The sequence below is a fragment of the Hippoglossus hippoglossus genome, chromosome 21 (assembly GCF_009819705.1).
Source record: "Hippoglossus hippoglossus isolate fHipHip1 chromosome 21, fHipHip1.pri, whole genome shotgun sequence".
In the NCBI taxonomy this organism is placed as follows: Eukaryota; Metazoa; Chordata; class Actinopteri; order Pleuronectiformes; family Pleuronectidae; genus Hippoglossus; species Hippoglossus hippoglossus.
Genome location: NC_047171.1, coordinates 9,308,614 through 9,328,182, shown reverse-complemented (window position 1 = coordinate 9,328,182; position 19,569 = coordinate 9,308,614). Strand labels below are relative to the sequence as shown.

Genomic DNA, 19,569 nt, shown 5'->3' with positions numbered 1-19,569 from the left:
GAACACAATCCAAAGATAAACACTGCGGCCGTGATGCAAGCTATAATCCCCCCCCTCCACCTTCATGGTGTTACCTTCACACACACACACACACTCTGCTACTGTATTCACTGCTGTATTCCCTCTGCTGAGTGTGATGTCCACTGACATATTTTTCTAGGCCAAGTTTCACACACTTCTCAGAGTCAACATTATGTAATAACTTTATGTCGTGTAAGAGCTGAGTGCTCGGGGCACGCCAGAGTCTCACTGCACTACACCGAGCTGACACACCATTCACAGGCCAGCAGGTAAGAGCAGGATGTGATATGAATGGACTCAACCAGACCCTCATTCAACAGATTGTACAGTTAACTCAGCAGATTCAGGACAGCAAATAAAAGATTATTAGCTAGCCTATCCATTATTTTTCAGATTCATCAAGTAATTGTTTGGTCTATAAAGTATTGGAAAACTGCCTCAAATGTCATAAACCATCTTTGAGAAAAAATCATTTGACATTGTGTACTTTTTAGTTTGGTCCATGTCCATCAACTGACATAAAGGAGGTGGGATTCATGACCTTTACCTGAGCCAGCTTCCTGGTGGCGATCAAGGCGTGTTGGCTTTCCTTATGGGGAGCTGTCATATCGTCCATCATTATATATAACAGTCTATGGTAACGTCAGATGAACGCAGCTTGGTGACTGAACAGCAGAGATTAGCTAAACTAAATTTGCTGACTAGTACGGTGTCAGTTTTTGTACAACGTCAAACAACAACCGGCTATGTGAAGCATTCAGATGAGTTGTGCGACCGTTGTAAACCAGTTTAACATTGTGTGTTTGGCACACTGCCTTTGTCTTGTCATCCTCCTATCTTAAGTACTCCCAGCTTTGGTTTCAGTTTCAAGGTCTTGACAGCTCTAAATATAATTCTTCCTTCAGATGTTTTTCAAACCCTGACATAAATACAAATCTATGTAAAACACTAACTACTTGTAGCTTTTGGCAGAGAAACTAGGGCTGTCGCTTTTGCTTTCAAAGTTCAAACATCTATTCATACATGGTGTTAAAGTTAATATACGAACCAAAGTTCATATTCAAAGTTGAGAAGCGACACAACGTTTGAGGTGGTCTATCTTTTTACTTTGAGCTATGGCATTCAAATTAATGCAAAACAAATTGTGTGTCATTCGATTTTTGGAAAAACTGACAGGTCTAATGGAAACATACGGAGGATATTAAACATCAGTCGTCAACTGTTATTAGAAGTTGTCAACAAAACAATAGTGGTTGGCATTAAAAAGCCCAATTCAGCTGCACTCCTGTGTGTATATGTGTATCCGCCGAGGGATGCGATTTATCTGGGACAGGGACATCACAGAAAACAACAGCAGTCAGAAATTCAATTTTCTGGCGGGGCTAGAAGAGAGGGAGCGAGAGCGTGACTGAATAGGTGTGACTGCAGAGGTTTCCCTCTAATACAGCCAAGATCACACAATACACAGAGGAGCGGGACGCCACCAAAAGCCTTCCCGCTGACATTGTTTTATGTATTAAAATGTGTGCGAGAATGTGTGCGCCTGTGAGGCAGCCGCAGCAGCTGAATTCAGGAGATATAAAGCAGAACTGTAGTGTCACTCAAAACCCGGAGGGAGAGATAGAGCGGAGAGAACAAAGGGGAAACGAAACAATGAGGCAGCGGCAGGAACAGGAGAGAGGATATTAGTCAGTTGAAGAGGACAGCTGATATCGCACATGTTAACTATGTTTACTCCTTCTCACTGATGTTGCACTTCTGACGGCAGGTTGTTGTCCGTCAGCTGCAACAGGTAAAAGAACTGATGCAGAACACAGGATGTGGTCAAATTTGATTTCGAAAACATCCGGCTCTCAGGTAGGAATTAAAAAACAAGTCTTACACTAGGAATGAGACACTAAGGCCAAGTTCTACGGTGGCCCTGAGGTGCAAATCACAGCCACAAATAAGAGAACACGACAAAATAAGAAAACACAATGGCAAATATTCTGACAGAAAAGGGGGGCATCTGATTGGACAGATGCACTGCACATCTTTGTAAGAGGAAGGATATCCAGAAATTGCAGTTGTGTTTTCTTTTTATTGTTCTGCTTTGTGATTTGTTGTTAAGTTGATTTGATGGAGCCTTTGCAGTAGATGAGATTTTCTGCTTCTTATTACCACCTTTACCCGGTAATCGGAGGAGACGATGTGTGGATGATCCTCTCAAATCAAGTCTTAGAAGCGATTGGCAACTGCGGATCAAACGCCGATTTGGCTCTGATCTGGGGGTTTTGTTGGCCACTTCCAAAAGCTGTAGAAAATCAAGCTGAGAACTAGAATGTCAAGTAGAGTGCGTACCTCCACCAGCGTCCCCTCATGAAACAAGAGTTAAACTCAGCAGATCTGGATTTTCTTCTGATCTGCACCCAGTCATAGAAACTCATCTTATCGGGATCCCCATCAAATTTGAATGGATTCTTTTTTTGGCTCTCGTCCCGTTCCTTCTACCAAGTTCCATGGGAATCCGTTCAGCTGTTTTTGTGTTATCTTGCTTACAATCGAACCGTCCAACAAACGGACAGTGGAGAAAACATAACCTTCTCGGTGGAGGTAATCATGGCGTGTGAACAAGACATAAGCTGTCACAGAGAATCAATGACGGCGCTATTTTGAAACTCTCCAAAATGTTAGAATGTTTCTTTGTCCCAGAAGTCACTCTTCACAATGTGCTTACACTGAGACTTTCTGTCAGGGGTGTTTGGAAATAGAAGGAAAAAGGAGAGTGTGTAAACGTAACAGCCTTCAGGAACAACATTTCCTGCTTTTGCAGCATCACTCGGCTTACAGTGCATTACAGCCAGTTAAGCATCATAAGCGTGTGGGTTTATTTTTGTCAAAGTTGTGTTACTGTATGATAAAGGGGCAGAAAGCGACAACTGTTTAGAAAAGGTTTTCTCGTTTGATATTGATATCTCAGGATGATATTTTCATGATTCATGTGCACAGTGGACTACTTCTGGTTTCCTTTTCAAGTGTGTACGGTGACGTACACAGAATCGCACATTGTCAGTGTGTGTGTTAGAGGCAGGTGTCGGGTGGTAACAGTCACATATGCTCTGCCCCTCTGCAAATATGTCACCTATGTTTCTAGATTTACTTTATCACCAATTAGAAATCATTACACATCATTTGCAAATCATTTCAATAACCACATTTGCATTTACAAAATAAAACTCAACTTATGAAAATTAATGTGCACGTAACAATGTAGGCAAGCATGTCTATGTCGTTCATTTTTCCACAGCCTGGTGCTGCAGGTAACCACAGTGCTTTGATGATGCAAACCATTCAAATTAGTGACTTAGATAATCACATTCTTGGTTGACGCTGTTATCATATTTAAGGCCATATTTTTCTTTTATTCACGTTATTTTCTTTTATTTGGGTTTTATATGCTAGTCTATATTATTTTATTATTTTATTGTATTTTGCATAGTGTCTCCTTTATTGTCAACTGTGTTTTTTTTAATAGGCTAAATAAATAGACTTGACTTGACTTGACTTGACATACCTACAGCCTTTCATGAAAAGGAAAGCCTTCAAGCTGCTGTGAATAGCAGTCGCTTAAATACTCACTTCAGGATTGTGTTATTGTAGTTCAGTGTCTTCCAGCGTGTTATCTTTCAAATGGCAGCTTGTTAAACAGGTCTCAAAGCTGCTTCTGCCGTTGTAGGTCTCCTTTCTCATAATGGCACAGACATCCATTGCCTTTTTTTAAATCCATTCCTAGGGATCTGTTAATTTTACCTCTCATTAACCATCACTTTTACAGCACACTTGTCATTCTTGTCATTACCAAGCAGCAGGATGGAACCGAACAAAGCCGGGATACTGGGGAGCCACAGGAAAAAAAGGAGGCATGGAGGAGGGTGAGATAAAGAGGCGGAGCGTGCTGATGAAGAGAGAAATGGGGTTAATGTATGAAAAAGTGTTTTCAGAGAAGAGGAAGAGGGAAAGCCGTGGCTGCGGGGTCTGACACTGTCCCAGTTTCACTACAGCGCCAGTATCTCCTGTGGCTCTCCAGCACATTTCCACCCAGTTGATTAATGCTGCCATCACACAACCATCACCAGCCTCTTTGAAGACTGAAACTACGATGATCCACATAAAATTTGCGTTAGGCGCCGCACTCCGATTCAGCCTAGTTTTAGTCTTGAGACAAACAGCTCAGGGATGTGATAGGGTGATGGTGGAACCAGGCCAGGACAGGATGTGATCGGCTGTGATCTGCGTGTGTAAAGGGACTCGATAGTAATTAATTCTTCTTTACACACACGGATAGCCTGTGCTTGGATAGATCATATGACAGAATGATAAAGGATTATAATCTAAATTAGGACTGGGCATCATTTGGAATGTTTCTGATATCGATGCTAAATCGAAACTTTAAACTGTTCCAGTGCCTAAATGGTGACAGAACATTTTTCTTTATAAAAAAGGACGAAATGACGGGCGACAATAAGAACGACTTCTTTATTGCTAAGGCAATTTGTAGCAATTTGTAACAATTTGTAACAAGTCTACATAATAGAATCACATAATAAATCAGACCTCACCCTACTACAATAATTTAACAGTAAATAAGAGTTTTAATGCCTAATCCAATAAAATATTCCAGCTCCAAAATCATCATTAATTGTCTCCCCACCCCCGGGACCAGGGACATACACACTGCTGATGTGCTTGATAAGGTCACGCAATCAGTCAAATTGTTTTCAACCATTTGCTGGTTAAATGTAATGTTCAATCCATTTCAGTACATCGCTCAGACAGTAAAATGAGCCACAGAAATCTGTGATGTGATTCAGTCCCGTAGGTACCAGCCATGTAGGAGCCAGTTCCTAATGGATGCCGGATTTTGGTACCCAACCATAATAATAACAGAGAATAATCTGTGTCAAGATCACAACTTTGAGTTCGAAAGCATTTTCCATGACCACAACTCAGCCACATGTGCATTAACAGTGAGATTTGTTGCTTTCATCAGTTTCCTGATTTCTCCAGTAGTTGCATTAACAAACCACAACTCTGCATTCAACCACATGAAAGACTGAGCAAAGCAAAAGAGGAGTGATACCAAAACAAATTCTACATCCTAGAGGAGACGGATGGTTACAACAGCAGAAGGAACCACAGACATGAGAACAAATTGATTCATAATCATGGTGATCATAATGGAGACGGAGAGGAAAAAGAAGTATCTGATGCCAGTTCTTACAAACACGTCGGACATGTTCAGATATAGAAATAACAATGATCGTCAAAGACAAATACAACTGGTACTTTGCAAATGTCATGGGGTGCAAAAGACACCACTAATTATTTAACTGAAGGGCTGCGTGGTTCTCTGTGTGAGTAAATGATGGACTAATATCAACCTTTCAAGCCTTAAAAAACATACACTGGCTGGGTTACAAGAGTGTTTTCCCCAAATTTGACAAAAGACTGACAACGGACATGCGAAGAGTTTTCCCAATGGCGACGATGTGCAGCTTGTGCCAGAGAACAGCGGGATGACCCATGGTGTTTTACCAGCGCTGGCAGGACTCGAGCAAAGACAAAATGAGATGAGTTTGGAGCTCGGCCAACAGGACAGACGAAGAGAATGAACGCAGAGCTGAGATGTGGCTGCTGGAGGTCCCTGTCTGAGAGGACAAACGTCAGTCAGAGACAGAGACGAGCATTTGGAAAGGGAGGAAGTGGAGACACGTGAAAGAGAAAGGAGAGAAGAGAGAAAAGAAGAGAAAGGAAAAAAGGACGAACTGCAGCTGCAAACTTTGAAAACGCGATAAATTTGAATGACAGCTCCGAAGCAAGAAGGATAACAGACAAACTTTTTGGTGCTTAATGAGTTTATAGTTGTGCATTCCTGGATTTATTTTTTATGTTCTTTTTCAGTCCTGACAATCAATCTAGATAATAAAAGAAGTTCAATGGCATTAATTCTCTGTGTGTATTTATTTTTCAAAGGGTTTAACATGAGCCAGGCCACACAACAGCATTAATAACTTAATGACTTATTTTTTCAAATGCACTCGTATTGGAATAGCTACTCGATATCTGAAAAAGTCCAAGTAGGAAGAAAAAATGAAATCAGAAACTTTCTAACTTTACAATTGCCATGCTTTTGGCATGGCAATTGTAAACTGTTATTATTCATTTCCTAACTATATGTACATGTAAGTATAGCCATTAAAGTGTAGTTTGACATTTAAACACTGATACATTTTGCAGTGCACCAATTATGAGTTTGCTTTTTCATTGCTTTCCCCAAAAAATCATGATGTATCATGGATCACTGTTGTTTTGCTATGCGGTTGTCACTCTTGATGCCAGGCTGTGAGAAACAAAATGGGAATAAAAAGTTGGAGGATAGAAGATGGCGAGTGAGAGAAGTGTGCGAGATTGATTCCAGCTGGGATTTACAACAGAATAATAACAGTGACATCGCAATCCGTACATGCACAAGCATAAAAATAGAGTTGCTCATGCAGGGGAGGACAGTTGTTTTTCCTGCGACTTCTGCGAATCCTCTGAGATAAACATAACTCACTTGTCACCATGATCGGGCGGAAGCTCCTGAATGAGTTGGTAAACTGGTGTTTGTTTCATTTGCGTGAACAATCTTCCTTCACTGACACTAATTGGGTTACGCAGAGAGAGAACAGAGTCATTTTCTCAGGTTAAATGACAAATTAAGCTGCATCCGTCCCCAAGCATCCGACCCATACAAACTGTGAGGCTCTAAATGTTCTTTTTACACAAATCATGTCTGACAAATCCCCTGAAAACTGTGAAGAATCCGCTGCAGCTGTTAAAATGCCGCATGCAAACAAAGTACAACCTTTTAAGTCAGACTTTTGACATTTATTTTGGCATTTTATACTCTTTTCCATTTTCTAAAGTTTCCATGCAATAATTTCATCAAATGTTCTAAGCTGCAATAAATGATTGTAGGAAACTTTTACTACCACAAGCATAAACACGAACTGAAAAGTAAACTCTCCCTTAAGATGCTGTAGATTTATGACAGTGATGGAGCTCCAGACTGTGCATGTCGCCATGGTAACAAGTACCTGTTGATGTGTCTCGTCTTCTCTCACTTCCTCCCTTTCCACCTCTCTCTTCCTAAAGTGACACTTCATAGACAAGAATGAACATGTCCAGTACCGGAGACAGTGACAGTCAGCTCAGTGTCTCTGGAGAATGTGAAGATGTTTTTACATTTAATTTAACCAGTGCTCCCATTGTTCCCAGTCTAAACACAACACATCCGGAGGGAGTGTGGTATTTGGCCTCGCTTGTCTCTGCTTACATAATCCCTGTCTCGGAGGGAGAAGACCTCCAGATCACTGTAAAACACATAAATACACACAGCAGACGTTCTCCCTAAAAGTCACTAGATAACTGCCACATGCTTTCACGTTTTCCTTCCAACTTTCCCTGCACCCTCCCTTTCTTTTTAATGCACTCCCATGACCAGATACACACACACACCGCGTTCGACAAGTTCAGTTTTAGAAAAGCTTGAGAAATTCTGCATAACAACATAAAGCAGCCAGACTACACCACACACCCACACACACACACACACACACACACACAGTGTGATTTATACACTTATTGCATGCATGCATACATAGCAAATACATTCCCACGTACACACACAAACCACCATCGAACCCCACTTACGCATGCATGCGCCAAATCAAACATGCACACATAGTATTTATGCATACACAAACACACACGCACATTTTGCACACACTCTCTCTCTCTCACACACACACACACACACACACACACACACACAGAGCCAGGAGTGGATGTTTGGACACAGACGTCAGAGTGGAAAGCTGATCACAGTTGTACTGCAGCCATGAACACTGTGCATCAGAGTGTGTCCCGAAATAACCTGAAATGCTCTGATCTGACCCCCAAAAAATTCACATGCAGGCGGAACACATTTCAGAAGAATGTCTCATCCGTCCTCATCAAGAAGACTTCATATTCCTGTTGTCACAATTTGGCTGCTGTAATGCTCATGGTCGTAGTTAATGGAGGCCATATGCTTCACTGGTGGTGCAATGATATCCCTGCAATGTTATTGGGCCAGCAATGAAATTTATACTGGCCTAAAAGTATTTTGGCCTCATGCAATCACCACACTAATACAGTGTAGATGTTACACATGCTATGACTTATTGATAGTGTATTTATTTTATTACTCAAAACCACATTTTAGGGTTTTTAGCATTTCATTTTAATATTCCAATATCTCCTATGTGAAATTAAAGTATCTCTATCATGACCTGATTTTTTGTGTCTCTTGTTCCCCTTTTTTCTAAACATAGTAAAAGACATTCAATCTGCCAAAAAAGCAGACTAAACACATTTCTTTTTAGGGAGGAACTTAACTACCTCTAAGTTCAATCAGTCCCGGGGGTCAAATAAGAAAACTGGGAAAAGAATGAGTCCATGAAGATCTATAAACACCGCTGGTGATGAATTGAAGTTGTGAGCTGTGAGAATGAACAGCAGGTCGATGAAGAGGGCGACCTGTATTTGCTGCCATGTTCCCAAATTCTCTTAAGATGTGTGTATCTGTCAGTGTCTGTTAGTGTGTGTACGTGTGTGTACACAGATCTCTCCTCTCTACCTTAGCCAAGACTCGGTTTCCTGCCAAGTCTAACGTAGGTGGTGGGTGCACTTCTGCATCGCTCTATAACAGAGGAAGATGAAGAGGTGGAGGATGGAGGAGGCATTTTTGCAACAAGATGGGAAGGAAGTGAAACGTATTCACACACACACCAACACACACAGGCACTGTCTGACACCTGGAGAAACCACAATGTGTTTCCACGAAAAGCTTCCCCCAAGAGAACCGTTCTACTTCTCAAAGCACATCACCGCTGGAACCTCATCCCTTGTTACAATAGACACACACATTATGTCGCATGCTCCTGACGGGAGTCAGCAGAGTCTTAACACAAAAATAAAACTACCTGGAGGCTCAAACTATGACTCGTAGCACTTTTTCCGACATTGCAGAAAACTGCTCTTTGCTGCTTGAGGTAATTTTACATATTGACAGTTACAGACAGCAGCAGGATATTTGGTTTGAATGTAGCTTTCTTTAGTTACAAACATACAGTGCGATGCCAAGCTGTGAGTTTCTCACCCGCATGTAGCACAGGATCCATTGCGCACTGAAGTGGTTTCAATGCTTGGCCCTGTTCTCTTAGGACACTTTTTCTTGGGCTACATCCTGTGGCTTGTAACGAGGAGAAGAATTGTTCATTTCAATTAACATTCAGTTCAATTTGAAATTTATCTTTAATCTCCTTGATTTTGTGTAAAGAAATATATAATAAAAGGCTACAGCTGCTGGAGTGCACCATATGTCACAAGAGGATAAAATAGTTTTGGGGAATTTCTGGGTTCAAGGCCATGGGGATGGAGTCAGTTTATACAAAGGAGGACGTGTAGCGCTAGTTATCCCTCTTCCAAAGGTATAGTTGTGTGATAGATAATAACAAGACTGTCAAACTCGGAGCAAAGAGTATCCCTTAAACTTAAATTCTCGAAAAAACTTACCGATATTGGAAATCTTTTCTTGCACAATATCTGTATCAACATCGGCAACCAAAAATTCATATCGGCCAGGATTTACTGCCCCAAGTTATATTATTTTCTCTTTTCTCTGGATTTACAATTTTGGAACTGCTCAATATTGAAATGTCTAAATGTGATGTTAGAATATCTTCATGTTTGCATGTCACGGTTTCATGTTTTTAATTCAAACCATAAAAAAAGGCGCCATTCCTCCGTATGAAATGTACCGGATTGACCGGTGGCTTGTGACATCTCACCCTCATCTCCATAGTAACAATGGCATCAAGAGTGAGGGGGTTAACCCTTTAACCTATTGTGCGTGTGTATGTGTATGTGCCCATGTGTGTATTTGTGCAACTGGGGGAAGGGATTGATGGGATTCCAGCCATACACCCGTGGGAATAGCAGTCAAGCTCCCAAGCTTGTTTAGGCTTTAACACCCATTACACATTCACCCCCCACAAAACTAAACAACACACACTCATTACCCCATCTCCCGGGCTACAAGCTGCCCGCAACCACCACTCAGCCTCCATCCATCATGTGATGTGATCAACCTGCATCCGTCTCCATACAGGGCCAAGGATGAGACTGATGTGAGATGGCATCACCCAGATTCAGAGCAACATGGACTCAAGTAATTAGGGCAACGCTGTTATGTAAAGAAGCTCCATAGTGAGCGATCAGACGAAGGCACCATTCTGACATGAGTAGATTATCAACATGATAGCTCAAGCTGTGTTTTCAGAATCAAGATCAACGTGAGGAGCAAAAATAATAATTTGATGGCTCCACAACCAGCACTAAATGGATGCGTAATCTGTCATTTAGCTGTTTTACCATAAAATGACTTATTATCCATCCATCCATTATCAAAAATGCCACTTATCCTTTTGAGGGTCGCTGGGGGAACTGGAGCCAATCCCAGCAGATTGTGGAGGAGAGGCGGGGTACACCCTGGACCGGTGGACAGCGTGTCACAGGACCGGCATACAGAGACAAACAACTCTCTCATTAATACCTATGGATAAGTCAGAGTCTCCAATTAACCAAACCCCAATCTGCATGTCTTTGGACTGTGGGAAGAAGCGGAGAAAACAGGGGGAACATGCAAACTGAACACAGACCTGGATTCAAAACTGAGAACCTTCTTGCTGCTGACAACATCCCCATTCCACTGCATCAAATCCACCATTTGCCAGGGACTCTGTTGGAATTTAGTTTTGCTTATTCTTGTTTATATGGTATTTTTTATCACTGTATTTCAAAGCAGAGTAAAAAATTAATGCAATTTCAGAGGCTTTTCAAAGCCGACGAGAACAACAATCCGGGGGAAACATTAACACGGTACATCTTGGCATGAAAACGGTTTCAACAACATTGTGAATAGTGGACGTGGGCAGCTTCGTCACAAACCATTCAAAATCCAATTGTGCCTTGTGTCTTGTACAGAAAAACACAACTGGCAAACAAACAATCAAGCCTGGAAATAGATGAATGCACACTATATGCCTTCATACACACATTTTGAGCACATATACGTAACAAAAGCACAAGACAGCATCATGTCTAAGACATTCCAGGGAACACGGAGCGCAGTCGTCTTGTTTTAACTACTGCTTAAATGGCACAGCTCATGTGTGTGTAAGTGTGTGTGTGTGTGTGCGTGCGCGTCTAAGGAAGCTTCATGGTGTGGTAACACTAAAATTCATTAAATTCTCTGCACATGAACATCAGAGAAAAGGCGAGAGGAGGATGAGAAAGAATGAGTAAAGAGCGAAACAGGAGAAAAATATGTTTGTGCGGGTGTGTGTGTGAATTCATTTAACAAAAAACGGTTGAGACGGCAGAGAGAGACGGTTCACACGTGCGCGCACACACACAGTTCATCCTCTCAAGTCAGAGAGTATCTCACTGGACACATTTCTCTCTTTGTGTGAATGTGCAGGTGTGTGCAGCGGTAGGGGAGGATCTAGTACATTATAATACAAAGAGGAGGTTCAAAGGGTCATTAGAGGTATTGATAACAAGCTGTTTCCTTTTTGGAACACCCACCTAATTTTCTCACACACACACACACACACACACACACACACACACACACACACACACACACACACACACACACACACACACACACACACACACACACACACACACACACACACACACACACACACACACACACACACACACACACACACACACACACACACACACACACGAGGGAATGACAGGGCAAAGCACTGTCTCACTCCAGAGATGAAAGAAGGTGGTGTCGTTGCAGTAGTATGTTGCCACGGAAACCCCAGGCGTCATCGCAGCAACCCCAGGTAAATACAGGTATGGGGAGAAGATCAAAGGTTGACATCATTGTGACACAAAGCTTTGATGGGAATTGGACGAGCAAGCAAATTTCCCCATTGTCACAAAGAGGTTTGTCAAAGGTGAGATCTACTTTTTTCTTGTTGACTATGTAAGTAAAATTAAACATAATATTGTAATTCACACAGGGATAAAATATTTTATATATATGAATGTTATAGCGTTAAAGATCTGATGAGAAAAACTGTATTTTCAGAATAAAAGGAGCTGATAACATCACGTTACCCTCTCTGAATTAGTGTCACATTTTGATTGTCAGGTCACTTACTATTCCATCAAGGTGGTCTGTACCTGACAACAACACAACTCTGGCTCATATACTGGACTATTGATCACATTAAAATGATGAGATAGGCTTTATGAATATGAAACAGGGCCAAGCTTTTGTCACAAGGGTGTAAAAGAGAGTCAATACAATCCATAAGCCCCCACTCTTTAAAAAACAACCCACTCTAATATACAGTATATACCTAACAAAGCTGATCAGGCAAGGCCAGTACAGATAAAAAAAAACTCAATAATTTATTCAACACGGCCATTGCCAGGTATTGATTTAGTAACAATGTAAAACCTTTGTTATCTGGAGTCTTGTGTTATTAGGGTTAGGGTTAGATGTTGGACGCGTCAACCAAAATGTTGGCATTCACTTTGAGTGGGGTGATGTCAAGCGTTGTGGTTTTGTTTGTGTCACGTCGCTCGTGCTGTGTACGGCAGAAGTTGAGCAGAGCCCAACTTTTAATGCAGCAACGGCAGAACCAGCCAATGAAATGGTGTTTAAACAAATACTCAAGAGCAGGCACTAGCCAATCAAATCACGTCAATGTGAAAGCGGAGACAGCTGCCTAACCTGATGTGTGTTCATTCTCTTTAGCATTGTATTAATAGTTGTCATGGTACGGTAGTATGAAAGCCGGGAAATGACACCATTATTTTGTGTAACTGTTTCATTGCTCTGTATGTGTTCCATTTGTCCAAGGCCAGGATTTGCCAGGAAGTGGGCAGGAATGACACATGGCACAAAGACAACCGAGAGGGATAGAAGGCTCACTCTGAAGCGTTTTTTCTTCTTCTCCGCACAGAAATAATTACACAAACTACAAAGCACTCACAGGCTGCAAACCTTCACCAAAGCTGCATGATGTGACAAAATATGTTTTGTTAGTCGTACTGAATTTGGATGATGGAATAATAGATCAGTGTTCAACAAAATGATGCACAATCATGGCATAGGTGTGTCAGATCTCTGTGTTACGAGGTTGATGCCGTGCTTCGTGAGAAAACAGACAAGTGCTGTGTCTCACAATGTTAAGAAATAACTTCAACAACTAATAACTTCATTCTCGAGCCATGGACTAACAAAATTTAACTGAAATCTGATATTCTGGTATTTGTGGGAAATCCAGTGAACAAATGAAAAACAGACAAACAGAAGAAGAAACGCCTCTTTGGCAGCAATAACAAGACGACTCCTCATAGCTACAAAAACATGGATAATAATCACATCATATACCAGAGAAAGAGCAGAAATAACTGATCCACTCTCTGTTTTTAACCTGTCGTCAACAAATTCGACAAATTGCTTGTTAACTGCAGTTAAAATCTGTTGAAAGTAAAAGGTTTTTTGTGTTTTTTCAACAATCTGTGCTTTGCTCTTTTTTCTTTCTAAAATAATACGGCATGAGTCAGAGTGAGGACTGGATTAACTAAAGCAGAACTGATCAGAAGGTTTGGAATACATTTTTTATAACATCCAACTGTGAAGATGCCAGCCTCATCAAATATGACTTTAACAACTAAATTAGCAGTTGATCACCCATTTCCGGTCGAGGAGTTTGACTTTCAGATTTAGTTTTTGCCGTACTTGGAAACTAAGTCATCGGAAGCAGAACACAAAACAAACAACAGAAGAAAGCACAATGGATGGACATTAGTGACAATGTTACCGTGGTTACAGTTTTATGTCTTTTGCTTCTAGTCCCTTATTCAAACTCAACGGTGACTGCACATCTTGCCAATGTTGGATCTTGCACAGTACTCAAACGTTCATGGCTATTTTTACGAGATCTCTTGGAAGTTTAATGCGCCTTCAGCGTCTAGAAGGCCAAAGGAAAGAGGAGGGCTGAGAAATGATCGCGTTCACCCAGATGTCATGTTTCCATCCCTGCGGATCGGAGAAGGAGCCGATAAAAAACGATGCAGATTGTATCAATGAAGCTTATCGTGAGTTCAATCAGGAAGACTTTCCCCCACTCAATCAAGCTCAATTCTCTCACCCTCTTTTTGCTTATTAATCTGCTCATTGTGGGCGTTTGTAAACAGCCAATCAAATTCTGTCACAGTCTCTTCCAGCCAATCAGGCAGCTGCTGTCAAACTTTAAATCCCCTCTCCTCTCTTCTGCAGTCAGCCGTCATACAGTGACGCTTGTAACCCACCTCCACCCCAATCTCCTCCAATCTTCAGCAGAATCATTATCACCTTATCTGGATTCTCAACCACCAACAGTGTCTAGACCCCGGGGGGGGATTCCTGTCCTGCGTTCTGCTCCACCCCCTTCTAATCCTGATGACATCACATCGGGCTCTAAAACGCCAAAAGACTATGACATTCACATCACTTTCTCTGTGCGCATGTCATTAAATGTTTGTCAAACAGTTGAATCGAAGTCTCTCCTGATTGAATTGCCGTTAGTGGGTTTTTTTGAACAGTGAAAAGCGCCCAAATCAAATACACTTCATTGTCCCATGGGAAATCTGTCCAAGGCCAAAGTGGTACAGCAGCTGCAGAGCAGTACATTGATCAACAAACAACAACAACAAAAAGAGATTCATCAGTCCCATCATTCTCCGTACTGTATGACTGCTTCATGGTTAAAACAACTCTTTGTGTCTTCACACTCTGTGAATGGGCAAACAAGTGGCTGGGCATTTGTGTGACAGCTGATGTACAACACTGCAGCTGAGGGACGAGGGTTGCCAAAGTCATCAGCGGCTGACGGGCTCAACAATTTGTCTGTGGGGTGAAAAGAGAGAGAAACCAAGAGAACAGACTCTGCAGTTGAATTCTTGACCCAGTAACTGATTTAGCACAGAAAGCAACACCGAAAAGACAGGATGAAACATTCATAGGAAACCCTGTGCAGGTATTGTTCTTTACTACCTCTTGGCAAATTGCCTGTTTCTGAGAAGTTAATTTTACACAGAAGCTGTCAGAAAAAGAAAAAAACTGAGAATTGATCAGCCTTGATAAATTCTCGCTGGTCGAAGCACAAATTCGGCAACAGACGCTCCAGGAGCACAACAGCAGGTGAGAGAGCTCGACTTACTTCTGACTCAGCACGTCTGCCTCTTCTTCCATTTCCATAGCAACACATTCATTCTTATCTAAAACCCCTAACTCCTGATGTACAGCGTTTGACCTGTTTGACTGCTTCAGTGACTGTGTGAGTGTGGTGGTACTCAGTCATTTAGAGACACACTTGACTCCAGTAGCAAATCCACGGCTCTTTTACCCCATTTACACCTGAACTTAAAGTGTGACAGGGGTGATTGGATTGCAATTAAATAGAGCTCGACCACACAAAAGTGCAAGTTTAAATGCAACCAAGACACACTGTGGAAGGGCTGTGATCCGATCAGACGCATCGTGACCACACTGAATACAAGTGTAAATGCATTGTCCACATCCAACAACAAGAAGCAGAAGAATGGTACTAAGAGAGCTCATTCCTCAGCCGAGGCCCAACAGTCCCCTTTAATTCAATCAAGTCATACCAAATTACACACACTCACACATATCAGTTCCCTGAATATGCCTGTTTTTTTCATCCAAGATCCATGATTTATTCTCTGAGAAATCAACGATAATGTCAAAAAACACCATATCACGGAACGTTAAAGTAAGTGAAAAATAAATTCGAACCAATTTGTCATTTCACATTCCTTCAAACTTGATTTTCAGATGTAGTGTCAGCCCATATGGAGACACGTGTAAATGTAATCAGGTTAAAATTATATCCACATACAATACGAGATGCATCCTAATGCTGTTTGTAAGTTGAGTCTTTGTGTGCAGAGAGATGCACATCCCAATGCACACACACACACACACACACACACACACACACACACACACACACACACACACACACACACACACACACACACACACACACACACACACACACACACACACACACACACACACACACACACACACACACACCAGAGTAAGATGATTCTCACTTACATCATTGACCCTTGGTCCCAGGGGAGCCTGGACGAGACCTGGGCAAAGTGACTGCAGGGTATGGCTGAGGGTAATGGGCTGTGGAGGTGTCTGCGGATACTGCAACTCTTTCTTGTCGTCTTACTAATTTCTCTTATTTTTCACAATATAACACGAGTCATTAATTCGCTCCGTAGAAATGTCATTTATTCTAGTTAAAGTTGTCCGGTGTAAACTGTAGGCAAAGATGTCACCTTGGGCTGTAGAAACTTATGATAAGCATTCGTCTATAAAGTATCCAGCACAGTGTGATCTTAACATATTTCTGCTGTTAAAACTCTGCATTGTTGTGTCTTTTGTATATGTGCTTTGTGTCCTCATGTGCCATCCCTAAAATTGCTCTGCAGGGAGCGGTAAAGTTTATTGAGTGAATTGAAGTGGGGTGTTAAGTGCTAGTGGAAATGTCACTGAGGGTTTGAATTCCTGTTCGTCGCCATGAATGAGCGACCGCTCGCTGCCGCCGCTGCACTTCATCACGCCAAAGAGCTCCACTGCCTCAATCAATGGTTCCGCACGCCTGATACGTCTTTGTGTACCCAGTGGGAGGGTGTGGGAGCTGATGGCGAGGCCTTTCTTGGCCCGATAATTCATCGCGTTCCTCTTTATTGGGGATATCGCTTCACTCAAAAGGAGGGAGGGGAAAATATACAAACGTGACCATACCTGCCCACGACCACCCTCATGCAAATCGGATTTGGACTAATCAGAAAACACACAGGTGGAGCTCGCCTTAGACAAATACAGTATAGCCAGCTCAGCAAGTTACGGCACGAGCCTGGAAATGTTGTCTTTCTTTAAAAGGAAAAGCGTGTAAGAGGAAACTCTGTCAAAGGGGTGAAGTCATGACTAGCGTTTCCTCTGTGAGGGATTTTTTTTTTTATATATCACATAAATCATTGTTTCTTTATGCACTCACTGACACCTGAGCGGAGAGGAACTGCTTGCACGTTTTTCACTTTGTATCTCGTATTGGATATTTGGGGATTTCTTTGCCGCTGGTCCGACAAAATTGACATTTCTGTGATTGCATTATGCTCCTGGATGCATCAGGGGATAAAAAATGGAATTCATGCTCTGAAAGGAACAATATAACAGGAATCTGTGTGTTGTTCATTGCAGCTCCAGATCCTGCATTACATTATACTATGGATATAATAAAACGATGCATTGACGCAACTGCCAGAGGGTCGGGGGAAGATTTTAGATTCCAGTTGGAGGCAAAAGAGGATGTTCTTTGCATAACAGAGTCGATGATATCACATTGTCTGACTCACTGCCTCATTCTTCTGCACATCTCCCATTACATGCTTTGAAATAACAGCGCACTGGATGCACTAGTCTGTGCACTGCAAGTAAACAACGCTCCCCAGCTCCTCACCCACTGAGCTGGTGGGGTTATGAAACCTCACACTGCTGCAGCCTGGGGGCCACTGGGCTACAACAGGACAGGTGCCCCCCCCCCCTCTCTCTCTCTCTCTCTCTCTCTCTCTCTCTCTCTCTCTCTCTCACACTTCAGTTCAGCAGCATCACAGAAAATAAGATGTCAAAATGCCTTCACATCATCACAGGTGCATTATTCTGCAAAAGCAACACAACAACAGCCAATGCATCATCTGTATCATCAGCAACAGTCACAGCAACTCACGTCTGCGTTTCATTAAATACCATGGGCATAATGGTGATGCAATGTTTTTCTTCCTCTTCCCTCTCACAAGTTGGACTCTGCTTCCAAGTTGTTGTTTTTCTCCTCCTCATCCTCATTATCAAACAATCTCTGCTGCAGTCGGCCTGCCTCACTGTGTGGAACCGAACAGCGGCTGGGTGTCTGTCAGTGCAGGCGGTGTGGTGAACACACTGTTCCCCCAGTCCCAGCAAACAGAGCGGGGAAATCATCACAACAATCGGCCTCAAAAACACCTTCTCCCCCCCAGAACACATGCAGCAGCAGCACGGACAGGAAATCTTGTGAATGTTGAAGTTGTGTTGCAGTTGTTTTGTTGACAAACGATGAATAAAACGTGGAAACATTTGGACATAGTTTGGCTGCTCCACTGAGAGAGCTTGCGGGGTCATGTGGTGTGTATAGTGGGGAAGTAACCAACCTTCACAGGGGAGCTCCGGGTGGCTACAGGCAGCTCTCGGATCGCGATGCCCGGAGGGGAGGCGGACAGCCCGGCCGCGTATCCCTGCAGGGAGCCGCCGGCCAGGGACTGCCTGCCGCCGGCTCCCACTCCTCCTCCTCCTCCCCCGCTGATGCTGCCTCGCTGCGGCCGCTGCTTGATGCCGTCCAGCAGGCGGACCAGCAGGATGTTGGCGGGCAGGTCGTCCACCCCGCAGTCCACCAGGATGCGGCACTCCGGGCAGCGCAGCTCGTTCCGCGAGCTGACGATGTTCTCCAGGCAGCGGCGGCAGAAGGTGTGCTGGCACGGCAGCACCTTGGCCGTGGTGTCCAGGCGCTCCAGGCACACCGAGCACTCCAGCAGATCCAGCAGCGACGAGGAGTCGTCCATGTCGGCGGAGAGGGTGAGCATCTGGGCTTCAGTGGCCGTGGGGACGCCGCGGGGACTGGTTCGTGGACCGCAGAGGAAGGAAGGAGCCGCCGCCGGGGGCACAGAGCATGCCGGGCGGCAGCGGAGCGCAGCGGCGGGAGGCAGCTCACGGACGCCCCCGCGACGGAGTCCCCCGTGCGCCGAGCAACGAAGTCCCGTGTTGTGTTGTGAGTGTCTCCGCTGGTTCGATCCTCTCCGTGTCTCCCCCAACTTGTGTCTGAGGCTCGCTTCCTCTCACTCTGCCTCTGTGCTGTGTACCCCCCCTCTCTCTCTCTCACTCTCTCTCTCTCTGTGCTGTGAATCTCTCTCTCTCTCTCTCTCTCTCTCTCTCTCTCTCTCTCCTGCTGTGCAGAAAGCGGTGAGGTCACGCTCTCATCATCACCATCATCCGCGCGCCGATCACAATTGCGGCGCGCGTTCACGCACCAAGGAAAGATTGATGGGACACACACACACACACACACACACGCCTCACACAGAGCCCACAGGTTATCATCAGGTATTGCCCCCCCCCCCCGGCTCCCTCCAAGCAGCCTCCAGAACCTGAGTCAGCTGTGTCGGAGTTATTCCTGCAGACAGAAGCACCAGATCTTTCTCCAGCAGGTGTGTGTCCATGTGTTGTCTCGCCCTGTGACGAGCACCTGACAGGAGCACACGTTCATCTCCTCTTAA

At 43.4% G+C, this 19,569-nt stretch overlaps 1 protein-coding gene across 3 annotated transcripts in view; it reads right to left on the bottom strand.

Moving 5' to 3' along the window:
* Window positions 1–19,177, bottom strand: part of LOC117755458 (E3 ubiquitin-protein ligase SH3RF3-like) — a 93,010-nt gene extending 73,833 nt beyond the window's left edge. For all 3 annotated transcript variants that reach the window (XM_034575296.1, XM_034575297.1, XM_034575298.1), the window contains exon 1: window positions 18,451–19,177. In XM_034575296.1, the coding sequence (XP_034431187.1) occupies window positions 18,451–18,879 (429 nt within the window). In that variant the 5' untranslated portion in view covers window positions 18,880–19,177. The remainder of the gene's footprint in view (window positions 1–18,450) is intronic.
* Between the last annotated feature and the right edge of the window lie 392 nt (window positions 19,178–19,569).